The sequence below is a fragment of the Microcaecilia unicolor genome, chromosome 3 (assembly GCF_901765095.1).
Source record: "Microcaecilia unicolor chromosome 3, aMicUni1.1, whole genome shotgun sequence".
Lineage (NCBI taxonomy): Eukaryota > Metazoa > Chordata > Amphibia > Gymnophiona > Siphonopidae > Microcaecilia > Microcaecilia unicolor.
This window is the reverse complement of record NC_044033.1, coordinates 195,407,795-195,426,517: the sequence shown is the minus strand read 5'-3', so window position 1 is coordinate 195,426,517 and position 18,723 is coordinate 195,407,795. Positions and strand designations below refer to the sequence as shown.

General features: G+C 43.6%; 1 protein-coding gene across 3 annotated transcripts in view; it reads right to left on the bottom strand.

Moving 5' to 3' along the window:
* The window catches only part of CACNA1A (calcium voltage-gated channel subunit alpha1 A), a 191,315-nt gene that overhangs the window by 36,791 nt on the left and 135,801 nt on the right, over positions 1 to 18,723 (bottom strand). For 2 of the 3 annotated variants that reach the window (XM_030196931.1, XM_030196929.1), the window contains 6 exons: positions 15,821 to 15,937; positions 15,532 to 15,597; positions 14,660 to 14,760; positions 12,981 to 13,131; positions 12,001 to 12,128; positions 3,509 to 3,605 (listed from right to left, as the gene is read on the bottom strand). In XM_030196931.1, the coding sequence (XP_030052791.1) occupies positions 3,509 to 3,605; positions 12,001 to 12,128; positions 12,981 to 13,131; positions 14,660 to 14,760; positions 15,532 to 15,597; positions 15,821 to 15,937 (660 nt within the window). Of the gene's footprint in view, positions 1 to 3,508; positions 3,606 to 4,341; positions 4,439 to 12,000; positions 12,129 to 12,980; positions 13,132 to 14,659; positions 14,761 to 15,531; positions 15,598 to 15,820; positions 15,938 to 18,723 lie in introns of all 3 variants that reach the window. The other variant, XM_030196930.1, reaches the window with a different exon arrangement.

The following is an 18,723-nucleotide window of genomic DNA, read 5'->3' as shown; positions in this document are numbered from 1 at the left end:
CCTTCATCCGTCTAGCTTTTGCCATCGCCTTTTCTACCTGTTTGCCGTGTTATCACATACGATCACCCCCAAGTCTTACTCCTCTTTTATACACAGATGTACTTCATCCCATAATCTGTACCATTCCCTCAAGAGTTTTCAGCCCAAATGCATGACCTTGCAGTTTTTAGCATTAAATCTTAGCTGCCAAATTCTGGACCATGCTTCAAGCTTTGCTAGGTCCCTCCTCATGTTATCCACACCTGTCTAGCCTGTTGCAGATTTTAGTATCCACAGGGAGGCTGATCTTGCCCGACAGCAATTCCACAATATTGCCTACAAAAATGTTAAATGGACCAGGGACACATCCCTGCAACACACCACTAGTAATGCCTTTATCTATTTACCACTATCCTTTGTTGCCGTCCGCTCAACCAGTTCCTAACCCAGTCGGTCACTTTAAAGCCCATACCGAGGGCACTCAGTTTATTTATTAGTCATCTATGCGGAAGTGTGTCTAAGGCTTTGCTAAAATCTAAGTGCTCCACACGTGGGGCTCTTCCTTGATCCAATTCTCTGGTCACCCAGTCAAAGAAATTAATCAGCCTCATCTGACAAGAGCCACCTCTATTGAGACTTGAGGAAGGGGGCTTTGGTTTCCAAAAGCTAGTCAAAAATGTATTAGGTTGGCCCAATAAAAAGTGTTATCACCTTATTTTCCATTGTTTTGTTTCTGTTCTCATGTCTTAACCTTTACAGTGGAGTGACATGGCTGCCACCCATTGCTAGTTCTGCTTCAGGTGCTAAAATCTCCTGGGTTCCTCTGTTTCAGGTAGGAGAAAATGCACAGCCATTTGCTACGGGTTTGGATTGTGCAGTGAGATGTTTCAGCTGAAGTGTGATGGGTGTGTAATATTTCTGCTATCTCCAGCCTTGTAGAAAGGACTCGGAACATTCCTTTCATCACCCAAACACTAAGAACACAGCTTGAGTACTGGTCCCCAGGACTGAGGCTGGAGTACCCTATGTCCCATGAGACCGAGTCTGGCATGCATACATTAGAGATGGCTCCTCTTAGCTTCTCACTTGGGGCTTGTAAATTTCTTTTCCTAGAGGGAAAAGCCCAAGATGTTTTTGGGATGACTGGGGGAAAAGGACCTCAGTGTGACCTGGGGTTTGGCACCTCCAAAGGGTGAGTGAAAATGAAGGCGTAAAGAAAGAAATGAGCCAATAACTATGAACACCGAAATGAGATGGCAGCTGTATGTGGCAGGCAGGGAGGCACTCAAGGATATGATGTGAGAGAAGGGCCACAGAGGAGAAGCTGGACATCAGGTTAGAAGTGGACAGACAAAACAAAGAGAGGACGGAGAGAAGGTAAGAATGAAAAAAAAAAAAGGTTAGTAGCAGCTTTCTTTTCAACTTAGGAATATGTCTATAAAAATATTCTCCTGGTTTCTTCCTTTTGTTGGGCTTGACATCACCTTCGTCTCTCAGGCTGGGGGGGAAGGGTCCTGTCATGCAGTCCACAGAGAGCAGGGTTCAGGGGCATTGCTCCCTCCTGTCCTGCATAGCTTCTCTTTTTCCTCTGAGCCCCTCTCCAACCTGGCCTGCAAAGCTTTTGCTGTCAGTGGGTTCCTGAGATGTCACTCTGAACACTTCTCTCTGCCCATCACCTCCAGTAGGTCCAGAGGCCAGCTCAATGTCCCCACTGGGGCTGGGATTGTCCTACACATGAAGTCCTGGTCTTCTGCTTGTTTCCCAAAAAATGCACTTAAAAAAAAGCAACCAATAAAAATAAACATGTTCAAGCCGCCACTTAAAGAGTAATTTTCTAAGTCATTAAACAATGCTTGTGCGAATGAGCTTGTACAGTAGAACATACCTGATTGGCAGGGAAGGTGCATTTAGACAACCGGCATGTGTGGATTGTTACCTGCCAGTACAAATATTCCTAGGGACTGGGTGTGGGTCTGCAGAGGGGTTAACACTTATGGACATATCTGGACATTTTAAATATCTACGTGTACTTTGTCCTGGAAAACTATGGGTACCACAGAGCAGGCAAGTATGTATGTGCAGAGTTTAACTGGGGTAAATTCAAAACAGAAGCAAGCACATGCTTTTACTTTGTAAATCTGGTGCAGTCTGTTGTTTTTGCTACTGCCAAGTTACCCAGGTCTAACAGGGAGACTTTTGTAGCATTGTCTCCCATAACACACTGCATACCGGTAGCATTATCTCCCATAATGCACTGTACTGCCAGTAGCACTACCTCCCACAAGGGACTGTACTACCTGCCATAACTCAACTGCCAGCAGCATTCTAGTTACACTGCCTGACCACTACCGGACCACACTGACTACACTGAATGACCTACAGCACTCTCTCCCTAACAAAATCTATTGTCAGTAGCACTACGTCCCATAACACAGTGCAATGCCAGAAGCACTATCTCCTATATCATACTGCAGAGCAGTAGCACTACCACCCACACTTCATTACATCCACTTCTATTCTGCTTGACCTCTGTAAATAAAATCACAAAAGTGATTGTAAGCCTCCCCCTGACCCTCTCTCAGTTCTTTCCTGGAGTCAGGAAAGCAGGACAGACCAGTCCAGGCTTGGTTTCACACCCCTGAATTCTTTGACTCTTACTTCCAATTTTTTTCTGAAAAGAAGGAGCTGCAGGCTGTAGAGAATCCTTTAGGCCAGTGATTCTCATCCCTGTCCTAGAGGCAGACCTCACTGCTCAGGCTTGAAAACATCCACAGGGAATATGCCTGAGAAAGACTGACTCCTGCTGGGGTACCGGACCTCCTGTGTGAAGGAGGTAGTCTAGCTGTCTGTTCGTCCAGCAGGATTGGCAAATACAGCTAACATAGGCAGACAGGACCCACCAGAACAGGGGACACTTGGTTATGCTGTACTACACTATTCACTTAAGGAAAAGGGGCTCCGGGAAGTCTGTCTATCTGTCCATAAGGCCTAGCAATTATGTCTTTTCTGAGGTAACCTGTCCATACTTACCAAGGTTTGGCACTGATAAGGCATATACAGCTCTCTTTCCTTCGCTCTAATCTCCCACTCCCTGTGGACTACATGATCTTTGACCTCAAAAAATGAAAGGAAAATAAATGTTTCTCAGGGTCCCAGTTGTATCTCTCAACCTGCCCTCCTGCTTCTGGCGAACAGGCAGGGCCTGCAGCCCCTTCTCCCTCCTCTTCTGAGTCAGGAGAGACCTATCCAGAGCCCAAAGAGGACCCATGAAAGAGGCTTTGAGCACAGAGATAAGTCTACCCCTGCTTGAGCAGGTGAGAGGTACAGTAGGACCAGGCTCCCCAATCCCTTTCCCCCCAGAGTCTACTGGCCATAATGGAGTCTCTGACACGACAAAAAACACTAACAGACTGTACGACACACTGTGCTTCTCAGGGTTTAGAAAACTTCATTGAGAGAGGGTTCAGCTGATTAAACTTCCGTTTCCCACGTGTGCTAGTTTGTTTTGCTGTAGATTTTTTTATTCTACCTTATATGCAACTCGCGGTGGGCATTTCTTCCCCAAACCCAGGGGTGGAGACATGTGTCTCAACATCTCATACATATCTCTGTAATTCATTCGGCCCCTGGGAGCAGTGGGAAAAGAAACACATGAGCCAAAAAACGGCCCCCAAAAAAAATATATATATAGAGAGAGAGAAGGAACAAAACTTGCAAGAGAAAAGGGGAAAATATGAATTACTTCACTGATTGAAAGGAGAAAGAGGCATGAGAGAGAGAGAGAGAGAGAGAAAGAGAGAGAGAGAGAGAGAGAGACATAAGGTCAGAACTTGTTTCGTTTTGCTATTGATGATCTGATGATCGCTGTTTTTTTGCTCTGTCTGAGGCCTCTAGCACAGCCTCACACAGACAGCCTCTTGGGGCAAGGAGGTCCCTCTGCCAGCACTGGAGGAGGGGGGAAGGGCGGGAGGGTATAGAGTGTGGAATGGTGGCATGGCAATGCAGTCACCCCCCCCCCCCAAATGAAAAGGTCCGTTGATGCACTCCCCCGTGCCCCACGATGCCTTCCAGCTAACAGCAAGCAGAAATGGTGGGAGACAACCAAGACAATCTCCATGCGTTAGTCTCGGTGCCTGCATCGTTTGTTCATAATCAGAAAAAGGTCTAAGTAGAAAAATGCAAATTAGGGATATATACGTCTATATATATATATATAGATAGATACTTATGTGCATATCCATGTATACACACATACACGTATATATGCGTACATATATATATCAAATATATATATTTTAAAAACCAAAAGCAACATTCATTCCGTTGATGCTAGCAGGTTTTAGGTTTTAGTGGAAATCAAACCTTGCAAGCAACCCTATGAGGGCATTTCTTCCCTAAGCCCAGGGGGGGAGAGATAACCCGTAATAAACTGTACATATCCTTATAATGAATGCGCCCGCTGCAAGAAGAATACATGGAAGTTAGTGCACCAGTAGAAGAAAGAAATGCTCAGCCCTGCCTCGAAGTGGGAGACAGTCACCCTGCCAGGTTGGCTGCGCCTCCCTCGCTGTCAGGTTCACCCACAGCAGAGAATACAGAGCTGCAGTTTTTGTGGATCATAGGAGTGATAAATGACACAGCCTGTGATCTGCAGGAGTCATCAGGACAGCACTGGGCATCTCCTGTGACTCAGGGCAATGCACTCCTACCCAGCCATTCCCATTTCTCCAGCTTTGTAATATTCTCTTCTGCCCTCCCCATTTCTCATTTCTCAATCCACTTTCACCCCATTCTGCCCTTCCCATACCAGCTCTGCATAATTTATGTACAATAAAGGATAACAGAACATACATTTTCAATCCTTTCCCTCTGTCAGATCTGCTCCTCTTCTACCAGTCCCTCCCCGGCACAATACACACACACACATATATACAAGCATGCACAGCCATGAACATCCATACATACATGTAAAAACACACAGAAAGTACACACACATACACACAGATATGCAACATGCACACAAATACATTTACGCACACATTCATGCACTCACATATATACATAAATATATACACGCATACACAAGCCATCACACATACAGGTACATACAAATGCAAAACATACACATATACACACATACATACATGTATGTACATACACACATACACTTACATACAAATAAGCACACATACAGCCACATACAAATATAAAACACACATACATACATAAACACCCACACATATACACACAGAAATAGACACAAACATGCACATACATAGACATATGTAAACACACATGCAAAGTACACACATGTACACAGAAATTCAAAACACACACGTTCATATATGCATACATGCACATAGAAATATACACACATTCATACAAACATACATACACACATGAAAACACACATACATACACATATACACAACCAATCACACATACAGTTATATACAAATACAAAACAGACACATATACATATACACATGCATGCATAGGCACACACATACATACACATGTAAAACATATAAAGTACATACAAATATGCATAGAAATGCAAAACACACACAAATATATACAAGCATGCACAGGCTTGCACATACATACACACATGTTAACACACACATGTACAAACAAAGCATATACACATGTGCACAGAAATGCAAAACACACATACATATACACATAAATATACAATTGAATGAACACATACATACACACATGTAAACACACATACATTCACATATACACAACCAAGCACAGTTACATAAAAATAAAAACACATACATATACACACTCACACAAATATGCATGAGCATGCAAAGGCATGCACATACATACACACATGTAAACACGCATACACACAGATCTACACAATCCAGCACACATACAGCTACATATAAATGCAAAACACACACACATACTGAGGAATATGAGGGTGAGAGGGAGAATGAAGGCACATGGAGGAACGAGGAGGCTCGAGAGGGAGGGAGACTGGGTAGAGAAAAGAAGGAGTCTTTTCCCTGGGGGAGTGGAGAAAAGGAAAAGACTACAATTCCCAGCAGCCCCTGAGAAGGTCCCATGGTAGAAACAGGGACTTCAATCCCCAACAGCCCCCAGAGGCGGTCAGGAGAAGGGCAAGAGAAGGGAGTTGGAAAAACCTGTCCCAGAGAGCCAGGATGAGGGAAGGAGTTCTGAACCTGCCCAATCAAGCAAATGGAGAGCAGCTGAGCAATGGGTGTGGGGAGGAACCTATGGACTGGCAAGGGGAAGAAAAGGGGGAGGAACTAGAGCAAGAGGAGCCGATGGAGATTGCTGCTCTGACTAAACTGGAAGGAAAGGAGGTGAAACAGGAGAGGGCTGCTCAGAAGGAGAGCCTGGTAGAAGAAGGGAAAAGGTGGCTATCCCACGAGGGGAGCTGAGAAAACAGGTTTACCACGGAAGGGTCATGCGGGTGGTGGTCAGGGTATAATGCTAGCCTGGTTGGGGAGGGACCCTTGCCACGCTCCCTAGGTTGATTTCTTTTGGAAAGGGAGAGAGGAGGAGTGGTGGTTTTGGACATAACTGCTATACATGAACTGCTGGGAGTTTGAACCCTTTCTGAACTGCTGTGTTTGGGGAATTGTTTTGCCTAACTGCTGACAGGAACTGCTGGGGAGGGTTTGAACCCTTTCTGGAGCTACCGTGTTTGGAGAATTACTTTGCATACCTGCTATACATGAACTGCTGGGAGTATGAGCCCTTTTTGAGCTACTTTTTTGAAGAATTGCTTTGCATAACTGCTTCATATGAACTGCTGAGATTTTGGAACCTTTTGGGTTTTTTTTCGTTTTGTTTTGAATACTATGCTGTTGAACTGCTATGCTTCTTGAGAAATGCTGTGGTGGGAACTACCTTTGGATGAGCAGTTGACACAAAGGGATTACAATAAAGTATAATGATCTGACCTTGTGGATTGCCGTGCGCTCTTTAGCAGTGGATTACAGCACACAGCTCGGCTAAAGGGCCGAGGGACTCAAGAGTCTCCCAGTGCAGGAGACTTTTCCAAGAGTCTCCCGGTGGTGGAGACCTTACAATACACATATGTACATATATAAACATATGTAAACATGCACACATAAATATATACATGCATATGCACATGCATATACATACACACATGTAAATACATGCACAAATTACACACATGTGCAAAGAAATGCAAAACACACATATACACATACAAACATGTGCACACAAATATACACATGCATGCACATTCATACACACATATCAATACACATACACACATACATGCACACAAATGAAAAGGACACACATGTGCATATAAATGCAAAACACACATATACACATGCATGCACACAAACAGATATATACATATGTGCACAACCACACATAATATAAAAAGGGGAGTGGGAATAAAAACCAGGATTCCCAAAGACTGGACCACAGTGATAGTGAAAACAAAGCAAAGTTTATTGAATGACTCATTCAATAAACTTTGCTTTGTTTTCACTATCACTGTGGTCCAGTCTTTGGGAATCCTGGTTTTTATTCCCACTCCCCTTTTTATCTTGAGTTACTCTGTGGGACTTCTTGAGTTCTCCACTTCCGTGGATTCTCTTTTGGTTCACAACCACACATACACACATTTATACATACATATGCATACACACAATAGTTTATACACACAGAGAAGTACACAGGTTTGCACACAAATACCAGAACACACACATACTCATATACACATAAACACATGCACACTGAAGCAAAAACACACGTACATATGCATACACACGTACAATACAAACATAAACACACACACACACATGAACGCAGACACATAAACATGTACACACAGTACATATACAGAACCCACCTAAGAGCTGAGATTTTCAAATAGGAAGCCTGAGGAGGAAACAACCTCACTGCCCAGTTAAGAACTGTCACATGGTGAGAGAAAGAGCAGACCCTGGGAGTGTTGGGGGTGGGAGGTCTCCCCAGTGCAACAAGGACACAGTCACATAGTGAGACATATAGCAGACACTGAGATTGTCACAGGGTCTCTTGGTAATGCTGTCGGGGCAGAGAGTCATGTGGTGAGCCATATATCAGACACTGAGAGTGTCATGGTGGTCTCTCACCAGTGTTTCAGGGACAGAGAGTCACATGGTGAGACATTTGGCAGTCACTGAGATTGTTATAAGTGGTGTCTCACCAGTGCAGCAGGAATAGAGAATCACATAGTGAGATGTGCACTTGACCCCTCAGCCACATGGTAAGCTGTATTGTAGGAAAAGCATTTGCATCATATCTATGTTACTTGAATGTTCTAATGCTGCTTATTAGATGGTTCATTGGTATTATACTGACATTGTATTATAGCTCTGTTATTTGAATGTTCTAATATTGTTTATTAGGTGTTTTATTGGTATTATGCTGACGTATTATATCTCTGTTATTTGAATGTTCTAATGTTGCTTATTAGGTGTTTCATTGGTAATGGATACAACAAAACTCTTCCTCTCTATGATTCCCAAATGTGTCTGTAACACATGAACCTTATTCTGTCATAACATCACTTTGTATTTGTTCTTTACCGGAATTGGCGTACGCCTTACGGTACTATGTAAGCCACATTGAGCCTGCAAATAGGTGGGAAAATGTGAGATACAAATGTAACAAATTAAATAAATAAATATCGTATTAAGTCTATTTTAATGTTCTAATGCCACTTATTAGCTGTTTCATTGATATTACGCCTATGTTGTATTATATTTATGTTATTTGAGTGTTCTAATGCCGCTTATTAGCTGTTTCATTTATATTAAGCTGATGTTCTATTACGTCTATGTTATTTTAATATTCTAATGCCGCTTATTAACTGTTTCATTGATATTACGCTTTGTATTATATCTCTGTTATTTGAACATTCTAATATTGCTTATTAGGCGTTTCATTGGTATTATGCTGACTTCGTATTATATCTCTGTTATTTGAATATTCTAATGCTGCTTATTAGGTGTTTCATTGGTATTATGCTGATATTGTATTATATCTATGTTATTTGAATGTTTTTATCTGTGCTTATTAGGTGCATCATCCTCTTCCATCAGTGAGCTAAGAGGATGTCACGATTGTGGTCATGACCCCTCTCAGACTCACCTTATTTCCGGCGGTCAGCTTCTGAGCTGGCTTCTGTCTGTTCTTCCTGAGTTAGTTCTGACTCTGACTCTGTGTGCTGGCTGCATGGCTCTGATAACTCCACTATACTGCACCTGTGTGTGTTAAGTCTCTCTGTGCTTCAGTATGCTTTCTGCCTGTGTCTTGGTTTGTGTTCCTCTCGCCCTCTGGTGGCCAGAACCGGTGGCTGCCATAGACTTTCCAGACTTTCTTTCCGGTCCAGTCCAGATATTCTAGCCCTCCAGACTTGGTTTGAAGTTTGGCAGCTAGCCTCACCCGTAGCTGCCTCATGATTCCTGCAGCTGAGCTTCAGCGGCTGATGGGTTTATTAACCACCTGGAAACCTTCTGAGTTTGCCTTTGCATCATCTAAGGTCCCTGGTTTGTTGGTGCTTTGTTGCACTTCTGCCTAGTCTGTTTTCTTGTTTAGTTCCTTGTCTGATTCTAGTTATCTATGTGTAGTTTAGCTTAGGTTTATTTGCTTATTTCCCTAGTCTTGTTTCTGGTCTGTATTCCTTGTCTAGTTTCTGTTTGTCTGTGTCTCTTGCTTAGTGCTGCTCTGCAGCTTTCAGTCCTGTCTCTTGTCTGTCAGTATTTGTACCCTGTTTTAGTGGCTGCTCTGCAGCTTTCAGTCCTGTCTCTTGTCTGTCAGTATCTGTACCCTGTTTTAGTGACTGCTCTGCAGCTGTTGGTTCCTGTCCTTTAGCTTGTCCATTTCCTGCTTTGTGTAGTATTGTCTGTCTGTGAGTCCTAGCCCCGTTTCCTGCCTTGCTGCCCATGTATATTCCTTTCCCCTCTGACCCTCAGTCCCTGTTCAGCCTAGTTGGTATCCAGTGCCTGCCCTGTCCTGTAAGTCCTGCCGGCCGCCTGCACCCAGGGGCTCAACTCCTGGGGAACGGCAGTCAAGCGCAGGTGACGTCTAGCTGTTTCTGTCAGAGTTTTGCCTTGTCTCGGGTGTGGGGTGGTTTTGCATGCCACTGCCGCTCCTCGGCAGTGGCCCAAGGGCTCACGAACCTAGTTTCTGCCTTGAAAGCCTGACAGAGGACGATACATCGGTAACTCTACTAGAACAGGTGGAAGCCCAGTGATGCTTTTTAGGTGTTTCATTAGTATTATGCTGATATTGTATTATATCTCTGTTATTTGAATGTTCTAATATTGCTTATTAGGTGTTTCATTGCTATTACACTGACATCGTATTATATCTCTGTTATTTGAGTGTTCTAATGCTGCTTATTAGCTGTTTCATTGATATTACACTGATGTATTATATCTCTGTTATTTGAATGTTTTAATGCCGCTTATTAGCTGTTTCATTGATATTATGCTTTGTATTATATCTCTGTTACTTGAAATTCTAATATTGCTTATTAGGTGTTCCATTGGTATTATATTGACATCGTATTATATCTCTGTTGTTTGAACGTTCTAATGCTGCTTATTAAGTGTTTCATTGGTATTACGCTGACATCGTATTATGTCTATGTTATTTGAATATTTTAATTTGTGCTTATTAGGTGTATCTTTCTCTTCCATCAGTGGGCTTAGAGGATGATATATCGGTTACTCTACTAGACAGATGAAAGCCCAGTGATGCTTTTTAGGTGTTTCATTAGTATTATGCTGACGTTGTATTATATCGCTGTTATTGGAATGTTCTAATATTGCTTATTAGGTGTTTCATTGGTATTATACTGAGATCGTATTATATCTCTGTTATATGAATGTGCTAATATTGGTTATTAGGTGTTTCATTGGCATCATGCTGATATCGTATTATGTCTATTTTATTTGAATGTTCTAATGCCACTTATTAGCTGTTTCACTGATATTATGCCTACTTTGTATTATATCTATGTTATTTGAATGTTCTAATGCCGCTTATTAGCTGTTTCATTGATATTACGCTGACATTGTATTATATCTCTGTTATTTGAATGTTTTAATATTGCTTTTTAGGTGTTTCATTAGTATTATGCTGACACTGTATTATATCTCAGTTATTTGAATTTCAGTGCTGTTAAATGTGTACATTTTCAATACTGTTTCATGGTAGTCATATTATTAGGTTTTAATTTTCTGTTTTTTAAGTTTATCTAATTTATCTAATTTATGTTTATATTTAGTTATTTTTACTATTGTTATGTTGTTATAACAAAATTGTAAGTTTTACGCTAAACTCTACCTGCTGTACATTCAGTTTGGGTGAATCTCTTCATAAAGGCAGTTAATAAATCCCAATAAAATAAATAAATATAGCACACACTGAGAGTGTCACAGTGGTCTCTCAGCAACACTGGGATGACAGAGAGTCTCATGTTGAGACATATAGCAGACACTGAGCAGACAATCACATGGTGAAACGTTGCCGACACTGAGAGTGTCACAAGATCTCTCACTAGTGGGTTAGGGGCAGAGAATCACATGCAGACACTGAGAGTGTCTTGGGGAGGGAGGGATGTGTCACTAGAGCTGCAGGGACAGACTCTGGTTCTGCAGGTCCTGAATTCTGTAGTAAGAGACAGGATGTGTTCACTGGATATAGTTTTCTCCTCATCTGGTCTCTGCTTCCTCCTTAGCTTGATGCCAGAGCTCTTTCCTATTCTCTTCGAGACTGGGACAAGGAGGATCTCAGCAGCTGGACCTCTGCTAACTCTGTCTTCAATGCACCATTGCTTCAGCTGCATCATCTACGCCTTTAGCTGTGCTCTACCATCCCACTGTTAGGCAGATGCTTAACTTTAAGCATTCAACAAACCAAACTAGGGAAAGTTGAAGTGCTGGACCCAAAAATTCACTAAGTGGGTTCAGCCACTTTAAAAATTACAGAGCTCCTTACCAGGCTGCCGGATCATACTCAGCCCACACACGCACGTATTCATCCAGGTGATGCGGTCCCAGGATGGAGGAGTCACGGGTGAGGTACTCAAAATTATCCATGATGACAGCCACAAAGAGGTTCAGCATCTGAAGGTCAGTGAAGAGGAAAGAAAATGGGAGGAAAGAAGAGAAACGGAGAGAAAACAAAAGAACAGGAAAGTAGAATACAAGATAAATAGGAAGAAAAGGAAAGAAAATGAGAGAAAAAAGAAGAAAAGATGAGAGAGTGAGTAAAGAAGAGAAATAGAAGAGAAACAGGAAGAAAAGGAAAGAAGAAGAACAAAGAAAAATGGAAAAAGGGGGAAGGGAGAAAAAGGAGAACAAAGAAAAGGGAAGAAAAAGAGACAAAGGAAGAAAAGGAAAAAAGAAGAGAAAAGGGGAGGGAAAAGAAGATAAGAGTAGAGAAAAGGGAGAAAATGAAGCAAAAAGAGAAAAACAGAGAACAGGAGAAAATGAGAGAAATAGGAAGATATGAAAATGAGAGCAAACGGAGAAAAGCAAAAAAGACAAAAAGGGAGAATATGAAAGAAGAAGGTAGAAAATGGAGAAAAGGAGAGAAAAAAGAAGAGGATAAAGGAAAGAAAAGGATTCCCGCATGAAAACCGCAGAGTACAAACAAATGATTCATCACCTCTTAGATGCTTAGGGCAGGGAGCGTACATTCAACGTAGGGGTTCTGCTCTCAGGAGGAGGGAGGGGACATAGGTAGCATATTGAAGTGGTGGGGGCTGTAGATGTGAAGAATGGCTTCAGTGCTCAGGCTGTACATGTGAGGGGGTCTGAGTTTAGGCTTTACATGCAGGTGGGTCTCGGTGCTCAGATTTCACATGCAAGAAGGGCCTCAATGCTCAGGTTGTACATGCCAAGTGTGGTCTCACATCTCAGGCTGTACCCATGACAAGTGGCTCAGTCATATATGTACAAAGTTCCTAGACTTACCAAAAAGGAACAGAGGAAAATGAAGGATACAAAATAGAAGTAGGCAAACTCATTTCCACACTCCTTTCCTTTGATCCCCGATCGAGGGTCACAAGGCTTCTCACCAAGACACGCAAGCATGATCTTATGCCACGCCTCCCCTGTGGCACTCCTGCAATAGAAAGAAAAACACTTAAAAGAAAGCAGGGCAGGCAGGAAGGCAGCAGCAAAGGGCTTGTGCATATGAAATGAGGGGTGGGGGGAGGAAGCCACCCAAAAACCTTCATAAATATAGGAGTCTTAGGGGGCATAATCGAACGGCGCCAGAAGAGGGCGGAGCCAACCGTATTTTCGAAATACGGTTGGGGCCGGCTAAATCGATCACCAGGTGTAGAGGAGATGGCCGGCTTCATTTTTTAGCCATAATGGAAACCGGGCCCGGCTATCTCAAACCCGGCGAAATGCAAGGCATTTGGTCGTGGGAGGAGCCAGCATTTCTAGTGCACTGGCCCCCCTCACATGCCAGGACACCAACCGGGCACCCTAGGGGGCACAACTAAAAATTTAAAAAAAAATAACAATAGCTCCCAGGTACATAGCTCCCTTATCTTGTGTGCTGAGCCCCCCAAAACCCACTACCCACAACTGTACAACACTACCATATCCCTAAGGGGTGAAGGGGGGCACCTACATGTGGGTACAGTGGGTTTTGGGGGGGGGTTTGGAGGGCTCCCATTTACCACCACAAGTGTAACAGGTAGGGGGGGATGGGCCTGGGTCCACCTGCCTGAAGTGCTCTGCACCCACTAAAAACTGCTCCAGGGACTTGCATACTGCTGTCAGGGAGCTGGGTATGACATTTCAGGCTGGCATAGAGGCTGGCAAAAAAGTGTTTTTTTTTTGGGTTGGAGGGGGTTGGTGACCACTGGGGGAGTAAGGAGAGGTGATCCCTGATTCCCTCCGGTGGTCATTTGGTCAGTTGGGGCTCCTTTGTGAAGCTTGGTCGTGAAAAAAAAGGGACCAAGTAAAGCCGGCGAAATGCTCATCAAGCCTGGCTTTTTTTTCCCATTATCGGGCGAAGCCGGCCATCTCGTGAGCACGCCCCTGTCCCGCCCCCATCCTGCCTTCACTACCCTACCGACACGCCCCCTTGAAGTTTTGCTGGCTCAGCGACGGAAAGCAGTTGGCGCCAGCCAAAATCGGCTTTCGATTATACCGATTTGGCCGGGTTCAGGAGATCGCCGGCCATTTCCCGATTTGTGTCAGAAGATGGCCGGGGATCTCTTTCGAAAATGAGCTGGTTAAAGTCTGACAACAACCTCTTTGCAGAGACACTGGTTTCCCTAGAACAATCAAACATGGGCATCTGTTCCCGAAATGTAAAAGTAAGTGAAATATTAATCTATTGCATGAAGCTCAGACAAGGGGTGAAGTATTAATTCTAGCAGAGACAGCATATACCAGTACATTTGGTAGAAGGCAGGTTTGTGTGTGCAGGGTATGAACAGATAATTTGCACCCATGGCGGGGAGAAGACATGCTTTAGTGCTTTGGGAAGGGGAAGGCAGGGTCACAGATATTTTAGGTAGGAGAAACATTTTCACTTGCTTTCCAGAAAGCCATGCTCACTTGTGTGTTGGGGAAAGGAAGATGTATTCAGCATAAAACAACAGAATAACATGTGTGCTAGGTACACTCACCTGAAGAGCAGCATGAGAGCCTGGAAGAAGGTCTGGAAATTGTTGTGCTCTGTGATTGCTGCATCTTCATCCTTATCATCAATAGCGATATTGCCAAAAACCTAGGAGGATGAAAATAGTCAGTCACATCTCATGTGAGGTCCATGACAAGCCCAGATGAGAAGTGGGTTGCAGCCCACAGTGCATTAGCCATCATTTTATGATCAGCAGTGTACGAGTGCCCGGATTTGCACACTCGCTCTCAATGTAATGGGGTTAAAGAGTTTCCACGCTCCAGTTTTCAGGAAAAGAGGGTGAAAGCATGAAAAGATTCAAACTGCTGTTCTCAGTGTAAACGGGGTGAAAGAGTGCAAATATTCACACTCCTGGTTGCAGTGTGAAATAGTATAAATATTCACACTTCTGCTCTCAGCATAAACAGGGTGAAATAGTATAAAGATTCACATCTGTTCTCAGTGGAAATGGGATGAAAATGTGTAAAGATTCACACTCTGGTTCTCAGTGTAAACAGGGTGAAAGAGTGGAAATATTTACATTCTTTCACACCATTTCCGTTGAGAATAGGAGTGTGAATCTTTACACTATTTCACCATGTTTACACTGAGAACAGGAGTGTGAAGATTTACACTTCTGTTCTCAATGTAAATGAGGTGAAAACGTGTAAAGATTCATACTCCTTTTGTCAGTGTGTAAACAGGGTGAAAATGTGTAAAGATTCACACTCCTTTTCTCAGTGGAAACGTGATGAAAATGTGTAAGGATTCACAATCCCCTTCTCTGTGTAGAATTGAAATACATTACAACATGAGTGGAGAGATTCTCAGCAGTTCTCTGTATAGGATTTTGATATATAGTGTTGTACAGCAGGGTACCTGCATTCCAATGATGGCGTAGATGAAGAACAACATTGCAATCAGCAGACAGACATAAGGAAGAGCCTAAAAAGAGAAAGGAAAATATATAGCAGATATAAAATTCTGGAAGGAAAGAGAAGTCTCTGCTATCCTCCCTGTTTGCTGAACTAGAGGGGTCACTACACTGCTAGAGGCACTTGATTCAGTGTTGACACTGCAGGACAGTGCTAGGGGAGGTGCAGCACTGCAGAAGGTGCAGGTTTTCTAGTGCTGACACTGCAGGCCTATACTGGAATGTTATTGTTACCTTGAAAGATTGGACAAACGTCCAGAGTAAGATGCGGATGGTGTAGCCTTGCCGCAGGAGTTTGATGAGGCGTGCAGCACGGAACAGTCTCAAGAAGCTGAGATTGATGAAATTATTCTAGGAAATGGAGGAGAAAATGTCAGTTTCCTTAGCGTGGGAAAAATAAAAAAAAAACCAGCAAATTATCTGCAAATTAATGATGGATTTATAAATATTCACAGATTAAAAATAAAAATATTTAAAAAGTATTTTTTTGCCATCCCCCAATATCTTCCCATCACCACGCCACCAAGAAATTCCAAAACACTTTTATCATCTAATCAAAGGATCCATTCTTTTTTCTAAATTTACCTCAACAATCAAATGCACTGATTTGCTAAGACAAGCAGCGAGTTCAGTGGTATCCAGACTCAGGAGTCTCTCCTACATGTAAGACACGCTTCCACTGTGGAGATGGTGAAGGCCCACGTGTCTTACATGCATGCATTATGATGCAGTTCAGAAACACATCTGTGGCATGAACTCAACAGTCTCACAGCTTCTTTCCCATCCCCTAGGCCAGTGGAGAGAGACGCTACAGCCTGCCACATACTTTTGTTAGCAGGGGCTCCTTCTGGAGGGAGGGGAGGATGTAGGCAGTTTTCAGGGTCAGCTGGAGCAGTCCTGGTGAGTTCATGGAGATGCATTTCTGCACTCTCTGAGGAGATGGCAGCAGCTTCTGGGACCAGAAGAGCAATGCAGGGCCTGTGGAAAGTCCTGAAATCTTGTTAGTTATGTTAAGGTGATAAATGCTGACCAGCTGTCATTGAAGGGAGGAATGGAGGTACACAGAAGCTGCATGGTAGGGGGACTTTTGGATTTGTGGAAGAGGGGGATATGTCCTGGAGTCAAATTGAAAAGATGTAGGAGCCCACTGCTCCTGCATTTATTCCAGAAGTGCAGGCCATTCCTGTCAGCAGGCAGAGCATAAATTGGGACTCCAACATGGCATGCAGAAGAGCGGGACAAGGGGGTGATCAATACGCCCCAGAAGGTAGAAACCAGCCTGTATCTAAGCAGAGGCATGCAAAAGCACAACCCATGTCTGCTGAAAGACACATGGAGAGAGGACAACAGTGCCACCCACCTCTGCTCGCAAAAGGACAGACAGACAGATGGGAAAGCAGGGAAACCAGGACCCGCTGCCTCTGTTGGGAGGGAAGATGGACAGAAGTGGGGGAGAAGCATGCAGCAACACCACCCATCAGGTCTGAGTCAGCTAGACAAGCCCATACACAGAAGAAAAGATGCAAAACCACAATAAAGCCGTCCATTGCTCCTGCCCAAGAGACACATGGTAGTCACACACTGGAGAGAGTGTGTGAGGCAGTAAGGAAGAGAGAGAAATTAAAGGAAGATGAGATTGCTAAAATTTCCCTCAACCATTTCAGGAAGGCAGGGGATGGGTTCTTTGAATTTAAGTCTGGGACACATAAACAAGTTTCAATTACTGCAGTCCTATCAGGGAGAAGAGAGCTTTTATTGGTGTAAATATCCAGAGAACTTACATCAAAGGCAAAATTAAACAAGGCAGTGCCACGCCATCATTGTGAACACAAGAACCTGCCCCAGCACTCACTTTATAAACCACATCAGGGAATCCTGCCATGCCCCACAGCAACCATGTTATAAACACACCAGGGCATCCTGCCAAGTCCCACGGGACCCACACTATAAACCCATCAGTGCAACCTGCCATGTTTCACAGCAACCACACTATAAACCCATCAGGGCATCCTCCCACATTCCAGAGCAACCACACTATAAACCACATCAAGGCATTATGCCATGTCCCACAGCAACCACATTATAAACCCATCAGAGCATCCAGCCACGTTCCACAGCAATCACACTATAAACCCATCAGGACATCCTCCCACATCCCAGAGCAACCACACTATAAACCACATCAAGGCATTATGCCATGTCCCACAGCAACCACATTATAAACCCATCAGAGCATCCAGCCACGTTCCACAGCAATCACACTATAAACCCATCAGGACATCCTCCCACATCCCAGAGCAACCACACTATAAAACACATCAAGGCATTATGCCATGTCCCACAGCAACCACACTATAAACCCATCAGGGCATCCAGCCACGTTCCACAGCAATCACACTATAAACCCATCAGGGCATCTTCCCACATCCCAGAGCAACCACACTATAAACCACATCAAGGCATTATGCCATGTCCCACTGCAACCAATTATAACGACTTCAGGGCATCCTCCCCATAGTAACCATGCTATAAACCACATCAGGGCATCTTGCCACATCCTATAATATCCACACTATAAACACACTAGGACTCCTGCCACGTCCCACAGCAACCACATTATAAAGACATCAAGGCATCGCCACAATACCCAAACTACAGCAACCATGTTATAAACACATTAGAGCATCCTTCCATGTCCCATAGCACCCACATTATAAACAACATCATGTCCCACATCAACCATGCTATCAACACAGGGCATCCTGCCACATGTCACAGTATCCAGACTATAAACATATCAGGGCATCTTGCCACATCCTAGAGCAACCATGTTATAACCACATCAGGTCAACTTGTCATGTCCCACAACAACTATGTTATAAACCCATCAGGACATCCCTGATCTGTTTCTAACATGAACATTGTGATATATTTGTAGGGTGATGTATTTAAAGTGTGGATGAAGGGATGGAGCCGAATGGGTGTTGTGATATGTGGTTAAATGTCCTGCTGTGGCATGAGATTGGGTGTCCCTCTTGATAATATGGGTGCTGTGGCATTTGGCTGGATGCCCTGATGCAAAGTCCAGATTATATGTGAGTGTTGTGATATGTGGCTGAGTGTCCTGATGTACTTGT